Source organism: Triplophysa rosa, linkage group LG20 (assembly GCF_024868665.1).
Source record: "Triplophysa rosa linkage group LG20, Trosa_1v2, whole genome shotgun sequence".
In the NCBI taxonomy this organism is placed as follows: domain Eukaryota; kingdom Metazoa; phylum Chordata; class Actinopteri; order Cypriniformes; family Nemacheilidae; genus Triplophysa; species Triplophysa rosa.
In genome coordinates, this window is record NC_079909.1 from 16,930,891 (window position 1) to 16,957,368 (window position 26,478).

At 38.9% G+C, this 26,478-nt stretch overlaps 2 protein-coding genes across 5 annotated transcripts; one reads left to right on the top strand and one right to left on the bottom strand.

The window, feature by feature from the left end:
• Positions 1-1,899: 1,899 nt before the first annotated feature.
• pik3ca (phosphatidylinositol-4,5-bisphosphate 3-kinase, catalytic subunit alpha) lies at positions 1,900-17,269 on the bottom strand. 4 transcript variants are annotated; one of them, XM_057361552.1, is made up of 21 exons: positions 17,158-17,260; positions 12,940-13,041; positions 11,634-12,039; positions 11,341-11,550; positions 10,145-10,395; positions 9,489-9,734; positions 9,212-9,297; positions 8,933-9,038; positions 8,572-8,724; positions 7,978-8,112; positions 7,059-7,183; positions 6,720-6,966; positions 6,084-6,187; positions 5,605-5,776; positions 5,165-5,271; positions 4,897-5,018; positions 4,719-4,797; positions 4,395-4,565; positions 3,910-4,027; positions 3,661-3,812; positions 1,900-2,855 (listed from the first exon to the last, which is right to left on the bottom strand). In XM_057361552.1, exons 3-21 carry the CDS (start codon positions 11,983-11,985, stop codon positions 2,585-2,587), a joined length of 3,207 nt encoding a protein of 1,068 aa, XP_057217535.1. In that variant the 5' UTR covers positions 11,986-12,039; positions 12,940-13,041; positions 17,158-17,260; the 3' UTR covers positions 1,900-2,584. The 4 variants fall into 4 exon arrangements, with proteins under 4 accessions (XP_057217535.1, XP_057217534.1, XP_057217537.1 ...); XM_057361551.1 differs by lacking the exon at positions 17,158-17,260 and adding an exon at positions 13,889-14,384; XM_057361554.1 differs by lacking the exon at positions 12,940-13,041 and having other exon boundaries at positions 17,158-17,269.
• On the top strand, positions 14,576-25,282 carry zmat3 (zinc finger, matrin-type 3). The gene is made up of 6 exons (XM_057361555.1): positions 14,576-15,338; positions 17,000-17,343; positions 17,543-17,686; positions 18,528-18,694; positions 19,585-19,679; positions 20,278-25,282. The coding sequence occupies exons 1-6, from the start codon at positions 15,206-15,208 to the stop codon at positions 20,484-20,486; spliced, it is 1,092 nt and encodes a 363-aa protein (XP_057217538.1). The 5' UTR covers positions 14,576-15,205; the 3' UTR covers positions 20,487-25,282.
• The last annotated feature ends 1,196 nt before the right edge of the window (positions 25,283-26,478 follow it).

Sequence of the window (26,478 nt, forward strand, 5' to 3'; positions counted from 1 at the left end):
AGCACGTCATTTTATTCTGCTTAGAAACACATGCAGGAGACTCGAGCGTCCTTCTGAACTGAAGGCAAATATAGAAATGACAGAAAAGAAAGAAATAATGCAAGGACCTCCTGCATACATCAGGCCAAGTGTACGTCTGTTCATTGTTATATAAGAGTTACAACAACGTTTACAAAAAGCTAACCTCATGTATAGCAAATGAATGCATAGGCCTACGTGTGAAATACTACAATACTCGCACGCGCATTAGAATTCAAACAGTAGAAAAACGAATTGCTTTTCATTATGATTTGCATTGTTGCCAAGTATTTCAGCAGAAAACTCAGATTGTATGTGTAAACTCATGTTTCCTTCAGCTTTTCCTACATACATAAATTAAACAAACAGGGAGAGAAAAATGCAGCTTTGACCATTTCAGGTGGTAATGCAGGTATCATCTGATTTCCGTAATGTAACATACAAATAAAAGGAGAGTGGTGTGTGTGTGTGAGAGAAACCGTATTCAAGGGTTTCTTGCCAGTAGCTATATATCCATTTAAATAGCACGATTGCACCTAATTCATAACATGTACATTTTCACAGCTTCAAAAGTAATTTAGAAATACGATAGATGTCCATCGATGGATATGAACTGACGAGATGAGGGGGCAGAAAGTCTTCAAACACTTAAGCCGGATAATGCTGATACCTCTGTATTGCCCCCCCTCCCCTTTTAGCCCAAAGCAAGGCACTTAACCTGACTCAAGAGGGCGCTCGAATAAGCTTTCTTCCTTTTTCTCCATCCCAGCTTGATTAGGATTGTGCAAGACAGTGGAGGGACTTTTCCACTTATGTTATCCTTAAGACACGACATTAAAGATAACAAGTTCCTTATCTCTTTTTAAAACCCATAACATCCGAGACATCCTTAAAACATTCACTGTCCATTGACCACTGTATATGTATACCTATATATGCATGTATGTATATATATATAGTGTATATGTAGTTATACTGCACTGTACTGTACTGTACTTTAGTCTCATCGGTATAGTTTACCAGCGTCATCCACTCAAAGCATTTAAAAGCCATTTCACCGTCCAAAACATCCATTTCATCCATAGAATCTTTCTATACAGTATAAGGACTATCAATGTAGCATCATCTTTTGTAACGCTTTTTTATATAAACGACGACCACAGACCTGCATCAGTAAGTTTCAACAAATGCTAAGAGGACACGTGTAGCCAGCTTGACTGTAGTGGCAAAATGTTGATTCAAGAGCTCAGAACGCAAAGGAACCTTTGTTCGCTCTAAAGCACAGACGAGAGCTTTCTGGGCATGTGGAGAAGACCAATGTTCATTCACACTATGCGAGTGTATTAAGGCTTCGTATCTGCACTCTGTCACCGAGTCTGGCAGGACAATTGTTACCGTATGCATACTGGACAACCAAAAAAACACAGCGCTGCTGCAGATAACCTGGATTCCTCTAGTGTTGTGTACACTGAACATCACGTCGAAGTGGTGAAACGACTTTATCGATAGACCCTACATGTGGTAGTCGGTTGAATGTTTGGTAACTTTGAGGCTGAGAATTACGCTTGGTTGGCAGATGAACAATGACAGTTCCTATTTGTGTCAGTTACACAATCTGTTGTCTTTGGATAACACACTTTCTTAACTTCAATATTGTAAGTAAACGCCTGTGGTTAGTAGTGTTTCTGAAACTGTTAAGAGTGTGGCGCTAGCAACTTGGGATCATGGGTTCAATTTCCAAAAAATGAATGGGTGCGTGTATGCTAAAAGTATGACATGTAAATGTAGTATGTTGAGATTTTTATGAGTATGTAGTGCTACTATGAGGCCAAAATGCAACAAAACCAAAATAAAAAGAGTTCATGTCCAGTGCATAACAAGGTACTCAGGCTATCATCTTAGCTCGCTGTGCTTATAAGGAAGAAAGGAGAACAAAACCTAATCACCCCTCTATTACAAAGGCCCGTACAGTCAAGAGAACTCCGAGAGACACCGGGACAAAATCAGCACCATCGCTTTCTAACTGCTACGCCTCTCACTGCCCTTCAGGGGATTCGCGTTAGTTTTGGAAAGAAAGGCCAGGTAGCAGACCAGAAAGTTTCATACCCTGTTTTTTTGTGTTCTCAGAGGTTCCGTGCATCGTAGAAGGCATTTGTAGTTTTGAACAGGAAGACGTGGACACCCCCGCAAAGCTACTGAAGAGTGCAGAACGTTCTTCTCGAACAAGGTTCAGTTTGCCCGAGAACAAAATATAATATATATTAATAATAACAAATAACTCTCCAGGAAAAGAGCAGCGTGAGGGGATGAGGGGGAATAAAACTGCCGGCTATAATGTACAACTCTGGGCAAAAGATTCATACAGATTATACAGACACCAGAAGAGAGAACTAAAGAACAGGACAAAAATGTTCTTCTGGATTGTTTTAGTGCTCTGAAGGTCATTTGTACATGAGGTTTGAGTGCCATGATGCCCCATGGCATAAACAGGGCAGGATGCCCTAAAAAGGTCATCTGCCCATAATCAGATTTAAAGTTCCACACGTGGGCTGGGATCTGTCTGGGCTCAGTTTTGGGCATGGTGCCGGATGGTGTGGAAAATCCAGTCCATTTTAGTGGTCCATCCGCCATGGTGAGCGTCATTCATCTGCTTCATGAAATAGTCCAGGGCCTCCTGCTCGGTTTTGTCCAGTGCCAGAGTCTTGCGGATGTAAGCGATGTCGTCAAAGGACTGCAGCTCTGGCATGCCTGAGCCCAGCATCATGGAGAAGAGGTTTATGAACAGGTTAGCGTGCTGCCTGATGGCCAAATAGGCCTTGTAGCACATCTCTTGAAACCTGCAGGGGGAGATAAAGTGTTAAACTCCTGTTTTCCTTTTGCAACTTTTTAAACTGCAGTTTTGTACTGCAAACACATGCAATAACATTTTCTAAAACAGCCATGCTTCTCTCTGGCCATGTCTTTACAGTCTTTAACCATCTGTTTTAAACATCTGGCTTCATTCTGGTATGTAACACCAATTCACAATCAAAACCGTTCCCAAAGGATAAAATCAAGTCTACATTTTTTCTTGCGAAACATCTAACATGCAACTAAAAAAGTGTAATAATCAACAATTGTTTACAGATATAAAATTGGTGCATCAATAGATAAACAACAAATTTCACACATCAAATAGAATTTAAAGAAAAGCGTGCTCTTTTCACTAGCCACTTACATTTCCCAAGTTAGACTCAGCGCTAGCTACACCAGAGAATTAAAACGCAAACAGAATATACTCCACTCCTCTGAGGTACACCAACAGAAAACAAATTCTGTTATTATGAGGTCTCCTTTGAACGGCACTCTATCAGTCCCGATTAAAGCGCAGATCTGTTAAACAGCGGAAGTCTGGTTCAGAGGCCGGAAACTTGGCAGGCAGCTTGCTGTCAGAGTATTGTTGGAAGAGGAAGAGCTGCTGGGATTGAGGCCCAAGTGGCCCATTTTAAACGTATGAAAGCCTCAATTGTTCAATTCAATCTCTAATTGTCTTGGATAGTTAGGTGCCTGCAAATTACTGCGCTGAACACACAAGGAATGTGTTTCTTTAAGCTCACAAAGTAAAATAACTGACAATAGCACGACAAGCACGCACGCACGCACCTCTCAAACTCTCTGGTTTTAGTGCACTCTTGGGTTCCTTTGCTGATCACAATTAAGAAGTCTTGAGTTAAGACGAAGGGCACTCGCTCTCGTTTGTAGCCAAACTTCTTCTTCTTGTGGTCCAAAAAGTGACCGAAATCTATATGAAACAGCTACAGGGAGGAAGAAAACACACTTTGTAACTATAAGGAAGGTATCAATTATAACTAACTGAGCGCTTGAGAATTAAAGGATAAATTCAGTTCCCACCTGCCCATCTTCCTTCACCATGATGTTACTATTGTGTCGATCACCGATGCCTAAAATGAAGGTGGCCACACAATATCCAGCACATGATCGCGTGAACAAGTCAATGGCCATGTCGTACCTATAGACACAATATTATACATGATTTCACTCATATAATAACTTTTGGATTTTGGATTAAACCACAAAATGTGCGATTGATGGCTTCGCTACTGCTTTACTACTCATTTATGCATTTGGCTTTTTATAAAAACAACTTACAGTGGATTTTAAGTACACGTTTTATTAGTATTCGTGTCCCTGGGAATTGAACCCATGACCTTTCCACTGCTAAAGCAATGCTTGACCAATTGAGCTACAAAAATGTATCACAGCTAGAGCAGAAAAAGCAAAGCTAGTGAGTCAGTCGGGTTGTCAGAATATTGACATAAACCACAAAAAAAACTCAGTTTGGAATGTAAATGGATGAGACAGTAAACGTCACTCACATCTCGCCCTTGTTCTTGTCCTTTAACCACTGATGTAGTGTTGAGCTGTTAAACTGCAGCGCACCCTTTAAACCTCCTTTACACTGAATTTGCATGATGGTATGAGAACTCCTCACCACCTCTATCAGACCCACACAGTCACCAATAGAAAGACAGCCGTAGGGGAGCATTCTGCAATATAAACAACATGAGGAAAAGACAGAGTCGTTAAAAAAGACTGAATATTAAAGGCTTTTCTCAAGAAAATAATAGTAATTTATGCATTAACGCTTTTCGTCTTTTAATGTGCAACATTGTGGGTAACAGTCAAAATCTTTAATTTACCTCAGGTCAAGTCCCTGATTCTGCCAAATGTTCTCCATTATCCTGATGATCTGCAGCGTCAGCATGTCCTGCCGCAGGTCTGAGTGAAGGAAGATGATGGAAAAACGTGCGTCAGTTTCGTTGCTTGCCATGCAAAATAAGGGCACTCACAGAAAGAGACAACAGGAAACAGTCTGACCATCTCCGTTCTTGAAGATGATCTCATTGTTCTGGAACAAAAGTTCAGACATTATGTCTGGATTCTCCCAGTTCAACCACAGAGGTCTCTTGGCCGAGGACATGATCCTGCAATCTTCAAGTCTGCCACGTGAACAAAGAGCAAACCGTAAATTAAACACGATTAGAAAAGATGTTTCAGCAAAACCTTTAAAAGTTTACTCTGTATTGCCCCTGCTGAGTGAAAATACATTTTCACAGCTACGATCGCAGCGCTGTGTGAGACTCACCGTAGGTTACCGAGCTGGTGGGCGGGGTTGAGTGGAGAGGTGAAATTTTGGAGGGCATCCATATAGTCCGGCCTCCTCATCTGCTCCACCAGGAACTTCATTTGCACCTGAACAACAAAAATGAATGTCTGTCCGGTTAAATGAGAATTATTTTTTGATGGTGATATCTGTTTGACCAATGGCAGACTGGGTGTTGCAAAAACCTTGTAGTTATTTTTTTTAGCAATTGTGGTTGTTAAAGCTAGAACGGAAATTACACACTTTATCACATTAAACTGTGATGTTTAAGGTCATGTCTGAATGCTTTTTCAGCAGATCTAACGTTACAGCTAAAAGTTTAAGTTTCACTTCTAATGGCATAAGGGCTCTCTACTCTAACCTTACGTATCCAATATCTACCTACTTTTAGAGGTGAGGTCAAGGTCAAAGGCTAAGTTTACCTTCTGAGTTTCATCCTTCTTTTCCTGCTTGAGGATGTCTGTGAGGTTGATAAGCTTCTCCATGGCTTCCACCTGTCTGCTCAGGTGCTTCAAGTACATGCCGCACGCCCGGCAGTACGACTCCAGCAGCAGACCAAACCGCTGACTCACGGTTTTATTGTGCATTTCTGACCTGCCAAAATGGTTTTGATAGTCGCAAGACATTAGATGTGTCTGTTGTCTTTTTAGCATTGCATTAACAAAATTGAAAAAAAGACATAACTCGCAACACAGTTCTTTTTGAGATCTTGCCGCAGAAGTTCTCACGATACAAAAGCAACATAAAAAACTACCACTGTCATATTTCACTGACAAATAACTGTTCATGACAAAACATTTACAACCTCAGTCCATCAAAGTGAAGGATAATTGTAGCTTAAACTCAGTTGACCCAACAGAACAGAGAACAACATGGTTAAGCGGAAGAAGTAAAGACTTACTTTAAATGCCAAAAGAAGAAGTGTCCGATCCTCTGGTTGGTAAGAGCTTTTTTCAGCAGAAATCGTACCAGAGGGTTATCAAGATACTGCTCATACTTCAAAACCTTTAAGAGACCCAAGAAAGAAAGACCTTTAGAATCAAAACAGTGCATTATAAACACTACATTTATAATGCATAACCAGCAAACCAATCATTTTAAAGAAAATGAAAATTCTGTCATCATTTACTCACGCTCATGTAATTTCATACCTGTATAAATTACAAATAATAATAATAATAAAAGATATTTGGAAGAATGTTAGTCATTTTCAGTTCCGGGACATCATTGACTACCATAGTAGGAAGAATTAAACGGTAGTCAAAGGTGCCTGAGAACTCTTTGTTTTCCTAAATTCTTCAAAATAGCTCATTATGTGTTCAAAAGAACAAAAAACAATATATTTTTTCCTACTATGGCAGTGGACGATGTCCCAGAACTGAAAATTGCTAACATTCTTCCAAATATCTTTGTGTTCATTGGAACAAAGAAATGTATACAGGTTTGAAACAACCTGAGGGTGAGTAAATGATGAGATTTTTCATTTTTGATGAACTATCCCTTTAATTTTTCAAAATAAAAGGTTTATCAGTCTTACCTGAACCAGCTGAATGAGGTATTGAGAGAGTTTGTCGTCAGTCAGATACTTCTCAAGGCATCGGACTGCGAAGTCTCGGATCATTGGATCAGGATAGTTACAGTCAAGTAACTCCATGGCTTGCTCTGGCTTTATTGCTGGCCAGTCTTTAAGAAGACAAAACATCTGTGCAACTTCATCTCTAGAGTTCCACTTCACCGCCAGCAGAATCTTTGGCAGGATTTCTGGTATATTTACACAATACTGCCTAATGGGGAAACAAATGTAGTTTTACGCAAACTTCTCTGTCACTGCACAATGCATTTGAACCAAGTAGCCCTAGTGAGGGCGCTAGACTACCTGTGCCTCCATAGGAAGTCTTTCTCCTGCTCAGTCATTTCAGAAAGCGGGTCCCTGTTGCTCAGCTGCCGAAGTTGTTCTATGTCCACCTCTGTCATGGCGTGGTCTCGCGCCAGCCTGCTGCTCTGTAGGTCAAATAAAAAACTCTTTTAGACAATAAACTTATTTCAGAAACAAAACATTGTCCAAAAAAGTAATGACAATTGCAACAACATTAAATAGGTGAATATTGATTTAAAAATCATTACTAAAAATGTTCAATATCTCAAATCCTGATTGGAGGATTATCATCAATCACAACAGGACTAATGTAAACAAACACCAGGGATCAAGACAAAAAAAATATTCCTTTTAAAACCATCACAGCGACAATTTTACGCAAAATTGTACAACCCTGCCAAGCTGGATTTAATATGAGAGCTTACCTCTTTAACAGTGTTAAACCCTTCTGCAGAAGTCTTAAATTAGTAACTTGTTTTTACTTTTTAAAAGACATTTAATTGGAAAATTTCCAGTGAAGCCTTACGCTACACAGAGACTTGAACCAAGATCCATCAATTAAGGAATTTGTGGTAACCATGGAAACAAGAATCCCAGCAACAGGGCTTAACAGTGACCGCCCATTATTCCAGTGGCCTGCATGTGCTCCAGTACATTTCTCATTCATTTTCTTTATAGCCATTTAAAAACATTCCTCAAACCGTTCCAAACCAACCAGCTTTAAAAATCACAGAACATTAATGTGAGCAAAATTATTGGAAGACATGCTTGGAGTGTGCTGAAAAACATGGACAGTACGACTAGACTAAAGAAAATAAGATCTGTTTCTCGTCCTCGTCTGAGCTTGTAAACACTATTAATAGTAGCAGGAAGAGTGTGGCTATGATTAATTGAGTAGGATGTGTGTCTGTAAGCTCACCGGTCCAGACTGACAGTAATTGTACCCCATCTCCCTGGATATTATCCAGTTAGCGTGATCTTCAATCATGGCCATGTCGGGATACTTAACAGGTGAGCTGAAATAGTCAAACTCCAGCTCAAGACATGGGGTTTCCTACAGAAAAGAACACGAGCACATTAATTCAGAAACCAGGTAAACCTTTGCATAGATGCTCTCATATACTGTATCCTCTGTGGAATACAAAAACCTCACAGTTCACTTTCAATGTATTGAATTATGCAATGACGTTGAATGATGCCAAGTGAACATTCATTCTTTTGTGTCTTAGAACCAAATTGGGTGGTTTAAACATCAGATTTTTTAATTACGTGGGAACTATCCCTTTAACGTCATTAAATGCCATGATTTGATTATTATTTTCTTAATCACCTCTAATTGTATACGACAACAGACACCAAAAAACAACTGTGTGCTGAACAAACAGCTTTTGGAACAGCTGTTCTTGATTATCCTTGTCACCTCAGATTAGACAACACTGAGCGATCATATTAAAGCTTATTAAAGCCACCGTATAAACAGCTCAGCGCTGAAAGAAGTTATGCAAGTGCAAACCTTGTTAGGGTTGGATCCCGTAACCCCGATAGGGTTGAGGAGGTCTTCTAGGCCGTGTGGTACAGGCCACAGGTTCAGTGCCATCTTTCCTGAGACCAGAGTGTGTGTGTAGTCGAACAGGTTGACGTTCCCCCAGGCCAGTGGACAGTGCTCCTATAGAAGATCAAATGTGGTTTTCTCATATAAAAAACTCATTTCACAGCAACACTTAGAACAGTGTTCCAACTTTCACTGTTGGTAAAAGTACAGATTATACAGTATATGAAAAAGTAGATTAGTAAACTGACTAATATACATTAGTCTTGCACATTTTTTTACATTCCTCCTTTGTGAATTGCACAAAAGAAAACCGAATCTCTACCTCTTTTGCCCCCTTCCTTCCTTTCACAGAACAGATGGAGAGACAGAGACGAGCCGCCCGAGGAACATCAGGAATGTACATGTCATAGGTCAGCCACTCGTTCCACCTGGAAGTGTGACATGGAGAGAGAGAGAGAATGCTGTATCAACACAATATTGATTACAAATGTTTATGTTCATTAGACAATCTCTCTTTCCTATAAAAACTGAAATATAAAAATTGTGACATTTAAAATTGCATGCAGTTTTTACAAAAAAATTGCTGTATATGTATTTGTACCTCGGGTTTGAACATGGGACACGTTGTGTGTTTACGTTATCGCACAACTGTTCTCCTCCATGGTAAATCCCTGTCCGCACATAAATCTGAAATAAGGGTACATCCATAAAAAAGGCCATTTAGAAAAGGTCATTCAATTCTGAAGCTACAGAAAAGCAAAATGAACATTTCTTGGACTTACAAAAACATTTTCTTTCACAATAAATGTGGAACTTCTATCTTAACATACCAAAAAAATCATGCATAACCAAATTCATGACCAAAACAAATCAAGCACCTTATCAATGTCCCGAATGTTTACATTGACGTATGTGGCGCAGAGGACACGTATCCTCAGAGTGCTGTTGATGGTCCAGAGTGATTTGGTTGAAGCCTCTCCGTTCATGTAAGGCGTTGCGGTGGAGATCCGGCGGGCGTAGGAGGGCATGGTGAAGTTGTCCATGGGCAGCTGCGAGTAAAGGCTGTCCTTGGACATAAGCATGAGGTTTGGCATTCGACCCAGCATAATGCAACTGCGCACATACTGAGAAAAAGAGATGGAGAAGATAGAGGAATAAAGTCCTGTAATTAGCACATCTCACGAGTCTCTGTCATCAAAATGTGCAGAGCTATTTTTGGCGCTCTAAAAACCAATTCCGGCAGTGCTGTTTGTTATGAAGATAGACAATGAAAAAATGTGAAATCGAGCAGGGCATGATGACTACTCATTTCATTTGCATTCTGTGTACTGGCTGGTTTTGGGATAATGAAAGCATGGTACACAAAAACATGACTGGTGATATAAACCAGATCATTCCAGACAATTTCCAGAATGAAAGTAGAAATCTCGATTACAAAAGTGGCACCTGGGTGAACTGAATATTATATAAGGACTGCATTCAAGATGACCACAAGACAAAAACACCAGATCTTGTGGCTAAATGATCAAAATACCTTGTACTGACTGATGGGGTATTTCTCCAGCAGGTATTCATCACAGCCGCAGACTTTAAGGATGTACTTGCCCTGATATTCCTGCACGCACATCTTCAGCTGCTCGGCCGATAGCAGCATGCTTCTCGTTTTCTTCCTGATGGCTTCGGCGATCACCTGCTCAGGTACGCAATCGTGATTGATCTTCAGTGTGTACTTCTGCTTGTCGTTGTTGGGAGAGACGATCACCCATATAACCACAATGATTTGACCTGCCGAGCAAAAACAAATGTTTGAGAGCGAATAGAAACAACGCAATTGATTTGACCGCTTCAGGCATCAAGCATGTGAGAAACAATTCATCCTGCATGACAACAGAGTGTGTAAAAGAAAAAGGCTACATATTAAACGGGTCCCAATAAAGTTATCAAAGGGAATAATTGTAATGCACTTGTTGTGTGTACATTCCTCCAGGCAGCATCACCTGCTTTATGACTACTGTTATAACACAGGCCCACTGATATACGAAAGAAAACAAATTCAAAACCTTAAGGACTCCACCCTATGAATGTTTATGAAGACAAAGAAATATTAAGAGTTATTTTCAAACCCAACATCTGTGGCATCTGCGATATGCTGTCGATTACCACTGCTAATAAGGTTGACTTGTTCTGCGAGTTAGCAGACAAGTGGGCAGCACCACAGTTAAACAAAATATGCAAATATTGCTAAATGAGACGTGCAATTATCACATGGCTGGGCTATAATTAATGTAGGCCAATACACATGCAAAGTTAACACACAAAAGCTTGACAATTTATATAAAATTTGACCAAACCATCGACATTGCAACATTCACAAATAGTGGGACTGTTCAATGATTAATCGTGATCGAAAAAAAATTTGTTCACATACTGTATGTCTGCGCACTGTGCAGATTAATTTTGTATATATAAACACATACACATACATGTTAAGAATAATACCAAATGAATAAATATTTATATATAATTTAAATTACATATAAATATATACATGCAAAAAGTTCCTATATAAATATATGTATGTGTATGTGGTTATAAATACCAAAAAAATATGCACAGTGCACAGACACATAATGTAAGCACAAACTTTTATTCTGAATGCGATTAATCGTGGTTAATCGTTGAACAGCCCTTAAGCAAGCAACACACACACTGCCTTGTCAAAAAACCTACCTTTGTCTAATTTGCCATATATGTGCTTTGGAAGCTCTAGAGTAGACTCCACATTAGGAGGATAAACGTATAGCGCCCGACTGTGTGATCCACCCGCGTCTCGCAGCTCTACCGAATCTTTGCAGACATTAAGAATATTTCTCCTGAAGTCTTGGACCTCAGGATCCTTCACTAGATCAAACTCGCAAACCGGCATTCCGATGGCAAAACCTGAAAAGCACAAACACATCTTAGAAAAGAAACGAGACTGCTGAAACAAACACACAAACACCACATAATGTGTAAAGTCCTACCGATTTCTCGATTGAGGATTTTTTCCTCTCTGTTCCCCACAGGTTCAATGACCTTCAGGAAGGGCTGGAATAGCCGGAGGTCACAAAGCCTTCGCGTCTCATCGTAGAACTCCTCGCGCTCCGCCTCTTGCGTGACACTGACGAAGATATAGGAGGTTTCCTCCTGCAGCAGGTGGTGGAGGGGATACTTCCTAGCCTCCTTAAACAGTTCATGCTTGATTGTGATAAGGGTGGCCTCCCGGAGACACTCCAGCGTTAGGATCATGCCATTGGGCAGCAAACAGTCCACCAGAATTCTGGGGGGCATCAAATGGATGCCCCATAGTTCTCCTGAGGAGGGTCTTGGAGGCATGATTTGTCGTCCTCGCAATCTTTAATACGGAAAAAAATCACGAACCTCTTTCTCCTGCGAATAAAGAAAGTATGACATCATCATGTTCGTGTTTTTCACGATCAATAAAGAAAAAGTACTTCATGTTCAGACACCTTACAGCATTTGTAAACCACTCCTCAATGGATAAACAAGACAGACTGTCCTATAACAAACTAGTTGCCCAGAAAACCCCAAACAAGCTTAATAATTCTGATTAGGTGACGCGGCTCATCAGCCCTGTGGAAGAGTTTAAGTTAATAACACACATTCATTACTAATACTCCTGTCTACATAGGTCACACACACACACACTACGAGTCCACAAGGCCAATAGAGTCATTTACAGTGGACATAACAGTGAATTAAGTGTTGATAAAACATTCTGTCATACAACAGCTTACAGGAAGTGAAGGAGTAGCAAACATCAGAGTCACGATGCAATGACAGGAATGTATCACTCTGCGCGAGAGGCGAGTTATTTCCACTTATCACGGAGCCAAAAACATTTAACACTTCACACTAATATGGATGACTTGTTTTTCCCAGCTTACATCAGCGAACAACAGCCTGAACGACATCCTGTATCTCTCATGCCAATGAAAGCGCTTCACTAATATCAGACAAACAGCATCTTTCATCACGTTACAATTAGCGTATTTTAAAGCTGGCAATTTGAGAAAAGCGGCAGGGCTTTATTCTCACAGGTAGTTCCTTCTGGATTAATCATGTAAAACACCATGCAAATAATTATTACAGCAGTTTGCAAATCATAGTAACGTCACAGATCCAAACACTCCACCCTTGCAAACTTTTGCTCAAACATTACCCATGCATTACATTTCCTCACACCCGTTTAGCAATCTGTACAGATACAAATTTGCACTACATTATGTGTTCACTTTACATATGCGCACATACCACCATAAAGCTTACCTCGAATTGATGTTAGGGCCCCTTGTAAATGTCCATCATAATTCAGATCTTGATCTGAATTGCTTGTTTTGTAACTTCTCTTTACAAGTCCACTGAATTATACTGTAACAACAGGATGCATACTTAGTGTCCTGTAGTATTCATCCAAAACAAGACATCCAAAGCAAACCAGATCACCAATATCATCAACAACAAACTTTCAAAGCAGTATGTAGAGTGACAGATAAATTGTTCATGGAAAGATTATAAGATTAAGCGGTTTGTCATCGTTGCTTATGAATTGGACACAATGACATGTACAAAGAAACCCCTTCTCTGAACAGTTTGTAAATAAAAGTAATGTCTATAAACTCTACCTCCAAAGAAATGACACCCATGTTTATTAGTTTCGACCTTACACTGGTCAAAACAAACCCACTGTTATCATGACAGAGCAGAAATATGAATTAATCTGATTAGTCCGTTTTAATACTACAGTCAACCCAGTACTTTAAGACGCATGTAACAACCTATTTAAATTTATAATAAACACTTAAGTCATTAACAGACAAAGTATCAAATTTATTAAATAATAATATTCGTAAAACAGAAGCCATTTGGATGTTCATGAAATTAATTAGCCCGCTAGCCTACAAACTAGCAATCTTAAACAAAAACATATTGAATAAAAGATATAATTGCAGTATTAAAATAATGAACAACATAAATACATGTTAGTTGTGGTGAAACAAGTTCTATAAACAGGTTGTTTGTTAACAGAAGCGGCTATCCTGTGGATTCCCCGTTAGCTGCTATGCTAAAGCTAACTCGATAACTTTAAACTTTATTAACTGTAATATCCCGCCAACGACCCTTTTATAATGTGCAGTCAACATTATAACAACACTAAAACTGTATGAAAATATTAACAATAATTCATGTTTATATGTACAGTCTATTGGCAAAGTACCGGTGGGTTGTTGTGGGCTATCGCTGTTGGTGTTCTCCCGCTCCGTCACGGCTGAAAGTCCAGTCCGAGGCTTGCAGGCCGTCTAGCCGCCCCGCTCTGACACGCACCGCCTCTCCATCACAGCAGCGGCGGCGGCGGATCACGCGCCGTGTTTTTCTCGCGCTTGACACAAATCATTTACGACCGATGGAGAAAAAACATATACATAGTGTCCACGGTCAATTGGATAAAATACGCCCGAAATGTTGTCACGGTTGAATAAGGAAAAATCTTGTAAATAAGCACTAAAGTGGCCGGATGGGTAATGAGAGAGAGGAAGGGTGGGTGACTGCAAGAGAGAGTGAGGGAAAGAGAGAGAGACTGACAAACCCAGTTAACTCTTTTTTTTTATTGATCATCTCACAGTGTCATGGGACAGACAGATGTTTCACAAACACTTTAAAATAAATGAAATCAAATAGGCCTACTTTTTTATTTTGTGAATTGTTAATCTTAATTTAAAAAAATACACATCTAATTATACCGATGCAGAATATATATAATTAAAGCAAATGAACTACCTGTTCATAATCCGCTGCAATTATTTTAAATTAAGATTATATAGACTTTTATCTGTAATCTTTTAAAATGTTATAGCATATAAATTGTTCATTTTTACCACAATAGGCTTAAAACGTAAACGAAACCGTAAAAACGACACCGAGAACGATGAAGATCATGTATTTATTTATGCTCGAAGAGACAGATGTGTAAAAATGTTTGTGGGAATGTAACAAATATTACATTTAAGATGTAGGCCTATATTTAAGATGTATATTAAAAGGTGACAAATACAACTCAAATGATATACTGTCCTTTACTTGCATTAAATGCCAATACAATTCTTTATTATGTGTACTGGTGCAAAAAAACGTATTAACATTTGGTGAAAATAATGAAATATGCATTTGACAATAATTTATTCAATTTTATTTGGGTTTCTATGCAGGTTGACGTTCACTGGCACGCTCATCTCATTGCGCGTGCAGAATCGTCAATCAGATTCTCACCTCAATAGAAATGGACTGTACTAACTTGGGCGAGGGTGATGTCTGTGTCAATTGTATGTTTCCTTACAAAAAGATGTAAAGCTTTTGATGAGAAGAAAAGCTAACCATGTACCTCCTTACATAACTTCAGTCTTCTTTTACCAGAATTATGTAACATCTGAAAATCCGAAGCGTTATGAAAGCGTATGTGATGGAAAACACCCCTCTGTTGGAAGCATTCGGCGCACCACGTCTGGCTGGAAGAAGTTGAGCGGAGAGCTTGGAAGGAATGGATGCAGGGAAGATGGCGATGGATGTAAAAAACAGAGATGCGTTTTATTCAAGTGCCGACTACTGCAATATCTACAGTTCTCAGGCTGTAAATTACGGAGATGGCGGTCAGTATTTCCCTCAGATTTCAGGTAAGATAGATCCGTTTTCGAAATGCGTTGCGCTGGAAGTGATGCAGTGCATATTATTTGCGTTGCTCTGGGTGCAGTATCTTAAAATATGACTTTCAAAGATCAAGCAGTGTTTTTCCATTTATGATGGTAAATGTCTTCAGCCTAACAGGATATCAGCATTAAAGTATCATAAAATATGTAATGTTAAGGAAACACAGAACAAACATGCTTCTCTGTTTATGTTTTATATTTTATTGCCCCTGTCTCCCCATTATACTGTTAGATAGCTGATCAGGTGTATGTCATGTTTTTGCATTAGCTAGGTAAGAAATGCATGCAATCTGTTGCAAAATGTGTTTTTTCCCCTTTGAGAGTGCAGAAAAAAATAGCTGTATTTATTGCACTTAGTATTCATTCTATTCTGCGCACACCATGGTTGGAGTGACCTAATAGCTTTCATTAAGACACTTAGTAAGTCTGTCAGCTGTGATAAAAGCACTGAGTTGTATTCAGCAACAGCAGAACGAAATAAATCTCAATAACCAACTTCAATAAACGCTGCCTAAATCATTTTCCTTAAGCACAGAGAGCAGCCATGCGTGTTATGTACTTATTCTGCTCTCAATAATTGATGCTGTCAAAGAACAACTGTACAATGCATCAACATCTTAGAAGTGTTTTGCTGTGATGAGCGGGTGTAAAACAACCTGCAGCATCAAGTGATAGCCCTGGTTTACCTTCTCATGTACCCAGACTACTTTGCATTATACATGCCCAATGCGAACAATCCTCCCTAAATCTAAAAATTTGTGATGCTAGCCCTGATCAAACAGCAGGTGTTTGGATGGATGCTAAAGAAACGTGGATTTAATCCGGATGGATAGAGAAGGTACAGCACGTATCTCTGACCTTGCACTGGGACTATGTGAGTTCTTTAGACCTATTTCTAGGCTTGTATTCTCTGATGACCAAGACATATCAGGTTTGTTTTCAGGCACTAAAGTCAGGATGAGAAGAGTGTGAAACGGTTTGGAATTGTTAATGCAGGTAACATTATAAATTATGTTGATCATAATGATGCACTTTGAAAACATTGCTCTTTTTGCTGAGTAGTCCAGCATGTCAACTTGTGTGACTAGTGTAAGTTTAAAGCAGGTCTACCTAACTATGTCAGAACAAGTGCAGATAGTCAAACAGGATCACTTTAGATATATATAAAAAAAAAGTAAAAACCTAAACAGATCAATTGAAGGCCTAATCTATTAGTATTGGTTTGGGTATGTAAGGCATCCAAAAGGTGCCACTCCAATGATGAAACGTCCAGGAAACCGGATTCAAAACCATTTGGCGAATTCCTGTCTATTTCGGTAGACTGAATCATTGTTGTCATGATCCTGTCGGAATTGATACACTGGAAATATCACACAGCCATGAAACAGCTGACTGTCCAACCCCCACTCATCCAGCCACGGATCTGCTGGAGCGCCAAACATGCCCCCAATTCAGTAGACATCGAATCACATCTAAAGGAAACCCTGCTCTAAGAATTCCCTTTTTGCTAGAGAAAGAGTGAAGTTCCATGATAGAGGAACTTTAATTATGAATCCGTTGTTCTGCCCCATGTTCTCTTTTTTTATGTTTTCATTTTTACACCTACATTCTGTCAATTTGGTCTCCAGGTCCAGACCCCATTCTGAAGCCAAACCTTGGTTATATGTGCCAGCCCTTCCAGGCTATGACCCCGACTCAAAACCTCCGACCACCACCCGTGATAATACCACCGGACCCACTGCGATTCCCTCTCTGTACCCCTCTCACCGTAAAGCAGCCCCCTCACCTCCAAATGCCGCCCAGCCTGTCCATTCCGGCCCCCACTGTCCCCAGTCCCAAACCCCCGGAGGAGGACGGTCAAACGTTGGGCGCTGATCAGGAAGCCACACTGGAAGAACTCTGCAAGCCTTTGTACTGTAAACTGTGTAACGTCACACTCAACTCTGCACAACAAGCCCAAGCCCATTATCAGGTAATCTGAACACCGTGATATGGTCCACAAAGTATGAAAAAAATGTTTTTATGTAAGCACAGTGGTTAAGCCGCTCGTGTCTAAACACGTGGACAAAAATAGTTCGCCTTGATTGTTTTTTTTCCATTCAGTTTGTTGTTTATAATGAGAGCTACTGGTTTTAGTCATTGCCGTAATTCCTCTTTTGTTTCGAATACAGGGGAAAAACCACAGTAAAAAGCTGCGAAATTTTTATGCTGGTAGCCAACAGCCTCCTCCCATTAGAATACCAGAGGTAGTAGAGCCTGTTTCCCAACCCCCAGCTGCTCCACCCATAGATTCTGCAAATGTGAATGCCAATCAGGTACATTTGGCTTTCTGTCCTAATATGTTTCTTTTTTCCTGACTGTGCAGAAAGGACTGGGCACTATCAAACATTTATATTCGCAGTTGTTTTGTATTTTGATTTTGCTATTTATTGGGGGGGGTATTTTCTTGCCTTTTCTATTTTCCCACTAAGTTTTGCTATTACGTGTGTCATTCTATTATGAAAACAATAGAGTTTGTAAAATGCATGAATTTGTTTGTTCTCTTTATAAATTTTAATGAATCGAGATATTTAAACCATCACTCAGAAATGTTTACAAACTCAATTCAATTGATGTCTTTGTACAGTTCTTTTCACATATTTTGCATATTGTTTCAAAGCAGCTTTACAGAAAATGCACATTTCTATGTTACCAGACAAATCTTAAATAATGATAGTGATAGGGGTGATATCAGAAGGTACAGTTGTAATAAATTATAGTATTTCCATTTTAAAGCAATGATAATGCAACAGTTATTATGAATGTAAAAAAATGGACAAACATATTTTTCCTTTTACACATGCTAGGTTTTAGAAAATATTTAAATATTCCATTCAAATTACAGCGTATTTCATGATATTGCACTGTATGTTTTTGCAGCGGAGACATAAGAAAAAACTATAAAATATGGAAAAGAAATGAGAAAAACCGGAACGTTATAAAATACATGTTGTTAAGATACATAGCATTATAACACTCTGTTTCAAGTGTAGCGTTGTTACTCTGCAGGCGTCCATTCATAGAGCCCTGTCTGATAGTAATCTGAGAATTTCCTGTGTGTACACCTTTCATAGGTCTGTTAGTTCTGGGGCTTTACTCTCATTGTTCTGTGTGCAGCCGCTCGCCAAAGGAGCGAGCAGAGTGATACTGGCAACGGAGAACGATTACTGTAAGCTTTGCGACGCTTCCTTCAGTTCTCCCGCCGTGGCCCAGGCCCACTACAAGGGCAAGAATCATGCCAAGAGACTGCGGCTGGCAGAGGCACAGCAGAACGCCACATCCTCGTGAGTCTGTCACACCCTCCCAGATAAACAGCAATTACACATGGAACATCTTTTATGTTTGTGGGCAGTGTGTTTTTAAGTGAAATTTTGAAATCATCTAGTTTCTTCAGTCCAGGATGCATATGCTAGTACGGGGATGTATTGCGATAAAAACGTATGTGCCCTTTCAAAAATGAAAATTCTTTCATCTTGTACTCACCCTTATTTCATTCCATCCAAACCTGTATGACTTTCTTTCCTTTTGCGGAACACGAAAGGTGATATTCTGAGGAAAGTTGGGAACCAAACAACATTGGCCCCCATTGACGTCCACTGTATGGACACAAAACCACTGAGACATTTCTCACAATATCTTCTTTTGTGTTCCACAGAGTCATATACAGGGTTTAAATGCCATGAGGGTGAATAAAGGATGACAGCATTTGAATTGTTTTATTTGTTTGGGTAAAGAATAATAGAGAAATGACATGTTTCATGCATATCATACCTAGAAAAAACATCTGTAGGCACTTCATAACATAAGGGTAAGCGGGGGTTGTTTTGCATGGAGGAACAGCGTTTTCCTGTGCGCTTTATCTTCAGCCTGTTTTCACAGTGATAAGTTGAGTGCAGGCACTCGTGATGACAAACCATGATGATGGGCTCCATATCTGAACATTTGTTATTGACATTGTTTATTTTTATATGTTAAAACATTCAGCTAAAATGATATGTTGGTAAATATTGCTGTGAGGTGTTGTATGTAAATGATTTAATGTCCTTCCTCCTAGTGTTCATTTACTGATAGTGTGACAAGCATGTCTGATGTATTTTTAACTAGATTTCTACTATACTATGCAACAATGGTTTGCATAAAGTGATTCGATCGTTTTACACAACGTGTTTTCCAGAGACTTGTCTGACACTCAGAGACGTCCCAGAAAAGATGGCTACGAGTATCGATTAATGAAGAACCGCAGGGCCCACATCAACACTGCCATGCCAGGTACAATGAACACACCGATCTAACACACTTTTCAGATTTTATATCTGTGTGCAGCCATCTTTTAGTTCACGTCTGTACTTTTGACCCCAGAGCGTCCAGCTGGTTCTGTTTTCTTCTCCGTTGTAGTGCAAAACTTCTATTTGTAAAGCGTGCTTTGGCAGCAGAACGGCTGGCAGCTGTGTGTGTTAGTTTGCCAGCCTGTGCAAATGTAGCGCAGTGCGCTAGTCTTGCTACATTCAGGCCGGACACCAGGGCTTTGGTGTGTGTAAACTGATACTCCACCCCACGTCAGTACGAGGTCTCTGACGTCACCCACGCGATGGCAGATCTCGATCAGACATATGCCCCCATTGCCCCTGCAGTCCTGCCCTCAGACACACACACACACACACACACAGAGTATAGCATTCTCTAGCCACACCCTCTTTTGCTTAAGAGATAATGTGCATATAATATTAATGAATGTCTTTTTAAACAGTTTAACTTCATGCAAATTAGCATCAACCGGCAAGTGTGAAGGATTGGATCAAATACACAGAATGGGATAAAATGGAGTATTTTATTTACTTGATTTTGCATGTTTCCTGTGCTCTTTCAGGTCCTTACTACAACCCACGGCCGAGGCAGCGCATCCCACGTGACCTGGCGATGTGTGTCACCCCCAGTGGGCAGTTCTACTGCTCCATGTGTAACTCAGGTGCCAGCGAAGAAGCCGAGTTTCGTGTACACCTGGAGAGCAAACAACACAAAAGCAGAGTGTCGGAACAACGCTACCGAAGTGAGATGGAGAACCTGGGATATACTTAGAGGAAAGATTAGAGATTCTGAGGTTGTGATTTAATCATCTTGGCCACTTTTTGTTTAGACTGGAAGTCTGGCACATTTTTATAGTTTGAAGTATTCAATTGTTCTAGAAGCCATTTATTAGTAAATACTTACATAAGTGACTTTTATAAACACTGCAGAATTGCACATTTTTAGTGTCTGGCTGAAAGGTGTAGTTATTGATAAGAGATATCTACTAAACAATTTAAGGCTCTCAGAAAGAGGGAAAATGTGGTAATAGAAGGCAGCTTTATGTTTGAAAATCCTTAAAATCACAGAACTAGGATCAGTTGCCTATAGTTTTATAGTGATTCGTTATTACCATAATGGTCTTGTCCTAGATCAGCTTATAAGAATTTTGATCTTGTGCAAGTACACAGATATAAGTGGATGTACACTTTTGTGGATGAGATTTTAACTCTAGATTGGACAGTTTTTGTTGCTTCAAATGGGGTCTAAAAATCTGGGATTCAGAGTTGCATTTAAATCCTTGAAATAAAGAAAAGTATTATAAGAGCAAATTGACAATATGATATATAAATATGAATAGTAGTTATTTTAAAACATTTTGCAAGATCCTGCACTGTTTGTTTTTACTTTGTTCTAAAGGTCAGATTTCCCTGCTGAAATTTGGCAGTATCTTTTGAAATGAGAATTCTTTTAGAAAACTCAAAAATTGGAAGCATTTTAACTATCTCAGGTTTCTGGACCCCACAGTTTATGTTTATTATTTATAATAATTTCTTAGTTTTTATTGATTTACTGTACGTCCAGCAACTACAATTCAATTATTTGGAGAGGTGATGTCTACTGTGCAGATCGTCCCGACTATATTTTGCATACATTTGATGCCTCAAAAAACAAAAGGACAAATCAGGCAGCACTTCTGAACAAACAAAAGTGGAAGCCGTGTTCACTGAGCCGTAGTCTCACTGTGTTTTTTTGAGCCTGATGACTGAGGCTGTGTGTTCCCTGAAGAATCCAGACGGCAGGACTCCAGCCGTCCTGAGGTGTGCCTACTCAGTGTACTTTGAAAGCGATGACAATTAGATCTAGCCACTCTGAATTTGCACACATTTTGTAGATATAGTAGCGAGATATAGTTTTAAATATGATTTGGTGTGTTTTTCGGTTGTATATCTCATATTTGAAATCCTCGTGCTTCAGTTAGTTGGGTGTTGTTTGTTATTTTAATCTTGGATTATTCCCAGGAAAGCGCTTCCCTTACTATAGGCAATGGAAAACATGGCTATTTTTAAAAAGGTGACTTTGGATCTCATATTATGATGAAATCTTTGACTGCTAGTAATTCATTTCCAGTCGGTCCAATGAAATAAACAAAGTTTATAGAAATATAAACTAAAAATCAAATATATATTTAATATTTTGCATCCCCAACAGAAAAAAATATGACCTTTATGCAGTTACGTTGAAGGAGAAAATTCTTAGTTTTCATATTTTACATTAATGCATGCTTGAAAGGCATTGACAATATTATAAAGAAACATAGTTTCCATTTTACCGTTCCGTTCATTCTCATGTGACATGTTGCGAGTGTAATTCTACCACTCTTCCCTGTTTGATTTAGTATTAGTTCTGTAGTTTGTTCAACAAAACGCATGAAGTGGTCGCTGCTTTTACATATTTTTATTTCAGAGAAAAAAGAACAGTTGCACTTGAAGCAAAGGACAATTTCAGACTTGAATTTACCGAAACTTTTGCACTTGCTACAGAACTGGAAAAGAGTGTTGTAAAATGTCCATGACGAAACACTATATATATATTATTACGGAGATATTTACGTTCATTCAGATCAAATGTTTACAGTGGGAATTATCACAGAAGACTATGGAAGAGCTTTTTGGACTAATGGACACTGTTAGAGCTTTTCCATAGCGGACTGTGCTTTGAACACACGTTACATATTCCTCGGAGCTTAAAGCTTACTCAGCTGTGATTTTGCACATTTCAGGAGCTCTGTTTCGTTGCCGTTGTGGCTGTCGCTTTGCATATGTTTTAAGCAGGAGGGACTTCCTGACCTATATAATGATAAATGTTTTGCATAGTCAAATACTATCTGTTTCAATCAAGTCCTTTTCTATAAATGAACATGTGGTGATGTGTTTTACATGTATATAAATCGATATCAATTGAAAAGATTTGCATTATAAACATGTTTATATGTTCATATGGTAAAAAAATGGATATATCAATAGTGTAATTCCTTTGATAGTATTGTTGTTGTTTGGTTTTATTACTTTTGTGGTTTTCATATACTTTTAGTTAGTAGATAGATTCAGGCAACAATAAATGATTAGTAATAAAATGTTTGATCGGGACCGGACTCAAACCTGCCTGGTCCACATAAGCACCTCAGCTGTAAAAAGCTGTTCTCCTGTCTTCTAGTGGAAGTCATTGTATACTTTTCCAGGGATTCACCAGTGGCAAGCCATATCCTGTTGTTAAAAGAGATCTGTATTTTGTGTGGGAAGGAAGTTATGACTCTGTGTGGAAACCGACCTTCCCCACGGATGCCAGAAAGGACACCAAATGGACTAAACAATCAAAAGTTTTTCCATTTGTATTTTATGGACTCGTATTTCACGAGTGTTTGTTAGGATAAGAGGGCACATTTTATTTTGATTGCCATCTAAATAAAATCTTGATGTAGTGCCTGCCTTTTGAAGACATTTGTATAAAAAGCGATAAAAGGGTCTTCTAAATGAATAAATGTACATGTTGAAGACACATTCTTATATAATGGTTGCCTTTGGGATGTATTTTACTGAAGTCTGTTATTTCATGTCTATTGAAGGTTTGAGTGCAATACAGATGACAGTGATATTTATTTGACCTCCTGACCTCTTCTGTTACCTTGGAGACGTATTCAATAGCGATTAATTCCTTGAATTTACAGAAAAAATTACTGGACAGTACTGGAACTTTAGAAGGTGATATAACATTTCAATTTCTGTATTCCGCAGTGGTGTAAAGTATTGGAGTAAATGTAATTAGTTACTGTACCTAAAGGAACAATACGGCATTTTTAGGAGGATCTATTGACAGAAATACAATATAATATACAAAACTATTTCTTCAGAGGTGTATAAAGACCTTACGTAATGAACCATTAAGTTTGTAATACCTTAGAATAAGCTGTTTATATCTACATACAGAGCGGGCCTACATACATTGAATTCGCCGCCATGTTTTGTACAGCAGCCCTAAACGGACAAACAACTTAACAACGAGCGTTTCCTCTTCCTCTCCGCTGCGGTATCGTGGTGAAGTGGATCGCGGGAAGATCCGTGATCTGTACGGATCGTGCTCTCCGGTGCGGAACGCATCTGACCCGCGGATTAACTGAAAGTTTATTCATCATTGAGTAAATTAATAAACCGCGCTCTCGCTCGCTCTCCAGTTTCAGCTCCAACGCGCTCTCTCTCTCTCAAGTATCTGGACGAGTACAATATTAAAGCGGTTCCAGATAAACAATGATGCTCAAAACTACTCCGTCACACAGCTAATATTACAACAACAACAACATATGTTAGTATGTTACTCACATACTGATCCGAATCAAAGCAATCTCCTCGGGGATGATTTTAAGACGATCTTTCTCTCCAACGTCTCTCTCTGCTGGAAAGTATCTCCATAGATATCTACGAGTACATAGCTGCTAACGTGTTTCTGCTGTAAAGTCTTTATGATATTAGCGCAGGTCCTAGCTCCTGCCTGACTTTTATCCTTCTTTTTAAACTTAAAATCCACAAACCTTTTATTTTATGTAATACATAAGACATAATTCTTTCTACAGTCTTTCTAATGCCCGCAAAATCTCTTCCCTGCGTCAACATGAGAACTACATCTTTTTGTACTGTGGTGGCCACCGTCGTGTTTGGACTGAGCGATTATAATACAACGTTAGTGGCCGCTGTTAATTAAGAACTGCGCCTTTAAGTATCTTTTTGGCTACTTTGTAGTTGTACTGAGTATTAAAGATATTAGCAACTTTACTCTCTACTTGACTACATTTTTGAACAAGTATATGTACTCTTTACTCCACTACATTTGTAATGACTAATGCAATTACACATTACATTTTGCATGGCACCTATCTTTTTTTTGCAGCAGTTTATTTTTGCTACAGAAGAATTAACATTGCCATTTAAAGGGCATTGAAGGCACTTCTTGTGAATTTTGCACTTACTTCTTTATGTGAATACGAGTGCATTATCAGGTAGTTGACAATCGCTGGCTACGACTTTTTAATTTACCTAACATTATTTTATTTATCCGTTATATTGAAGAGACCTTTTTGAAGAATGTTGGCTTACTTATGAGCACTTGAGCTTAAATGAGACTTGGGTGTTTGTAATAGATGTAGGTTATGGTGTCGACCATGATTTGTTGCAATTTTGAGGTGTTCAGTCTTATTTTGATTTAAGAAAATAAATGTGATTGCTCTCCTCATGAATCATCTGTTTCTTGTTTTTCACTGACGTGTCTCTTAAGTGTTGAGGACTATAGTGCTGCTTTGAGCCTACATTCAGTATGAGTAAAATACTCAAGTGCTGTTAAAATCAGATACTCGAAGACTTTTACTGAAGTCGTTTTGGAATTAGTGACTTGTAACTTGTAATGGAGTCATTTTCACTGCAAGGTATCTGTTCTTTTACTTAAGTATGGCTTTCAGGTACTCTTTACACCTCTGGTATTCCGTGTTTGAGATATAAATGCATTCTGGGCCTGTACGGCAACCCTATGGATGATTATCAATATTTTTGTTTAAAATAATAAATTATTAATTAAACTTCTGCAATTAATTCACATTCCATTAGAAATTGGTTTTGTTTTTATATATGTTTTTACAAAATAATTGTAGGTTTAAAGTTTGCAAATCTGCTAATTTTGCATTTTGAGTTACAATTCAATTCTACTTGCAGACTGATCAAAGATATGATATGACAACATTTATTCACAGATCCAAAGCCTGATATCTAAATTGACCTAAACTTATAATGCGTTTTTTATGCAGTGCTGATTTTCCTTCAGGAAATGCAACCAGTTGTTTTTCTCATCATCAAACAATTTCTTATGACCATTTCTCACCCCAGCGGTTTGTTTCTCCCCTCAAATAATGACATTCTTCTTAAGCAGTGTTATTCGTCACCCGAACCAAAAGTCTGTGGGCACATTGAAATGAGTGAGATGCATTGTACGGGGCCAAGTCAACTGACAAACTTGTGTCCTGCTTTTAATGGTCTGCATGACTGAGGCCCTCTGGGATAAATGACATATATAAACAGACACAATGTCGTCTCTGATTCTAATGACAACCTAATTTTCTGTAACAGCTACAATATGTTTATATTGTGCCAGTAAGCATCCATTCATGTTTATCTATCCATGTACTAGGAGTCTGAGCCGTTGACAAACAGAGTTGCGACACTCGCATAGACGTCCGTTGGAAGAATGGAATGCGGAAGTAACTCGTGTCCAGGGGCGTGTTTACCATTTTGGGGTCCCTAAGCAAAGTCAAGACCCCCCCACAAATGCATACTAACATTTTTTTCTTTGAATTGCACAACAGTAATATAAAGTACATGTAATTAGTGAGACATATATAACCTGGATTTATTTTACTTTGAACCGCATAACAGCACACAAAATTGTTGACAGTTTGGTATAAGAATAATCATTCTTTGTTTTGGAATCAAATATTTGATATGCACGCTTCATGACTGTGTATCTGTGCCAGGGGTGGCACTACTACCCGAAAAAATGTGGGGCAAATTTTGATAATTTAAAATGAAATAGGATTTGAGTTATCAATAATAATTTTAACTAAATAGCATGAACACAAATCAAGTAAATGTTATATCAATTAATTTTATTAAAGAACCCTCAAGATTTCAGTGCTTGCTTTCTAGACTATGGTGAACTCACATTCCACTTATAAAAAAGCCTCAAA

Bases quoted from the DNA above. Each gene is read 5' to 3' on its own strand.
- pik3ca (XM_057361554.1), bottom strand. From the start codon at position 11,985: ATGCCTCCAAGACCCTCCTCAGGAGAACTATGGGGCATCCATTTGATG. The intron at 9,735-10,144 runs GTATTTTGATCA...TCTTTTTCTCAG, and splicing joins ACCCCATCAGTCAGTACAAG to TATGTGCGCAGTTGCATTAT. The intron at 4,798-4,896 runs GTCAGACTGTTT...TCCTTCACTCAG, and splicing joins CATCTTCAAGAACGGAGATG to ACCTGCGGCAGGACATGCTG.
- zmat3 (XM_057361555.1), top strand. From the start codon at position 15,206: ATGGATGCAGGGAAGATGGCGATGGATGTAAAAAACAGAGATGCGTTT. The intron at 15,339-16,999 runs GTAAGATAGATC...TTTGGTCTCCAG, and splicing joins GTATTTCCCTCAGATTTCAG to GTCCAGACCCCATTCTGAAG. The intron at 17,687-18,527 runs GTACATTTGGCT...TTCTGTGTGCAG, and splicing joins CAAATGTGAATGCCAATCAG to CCGCTCGCCAAAGGAGCGAG.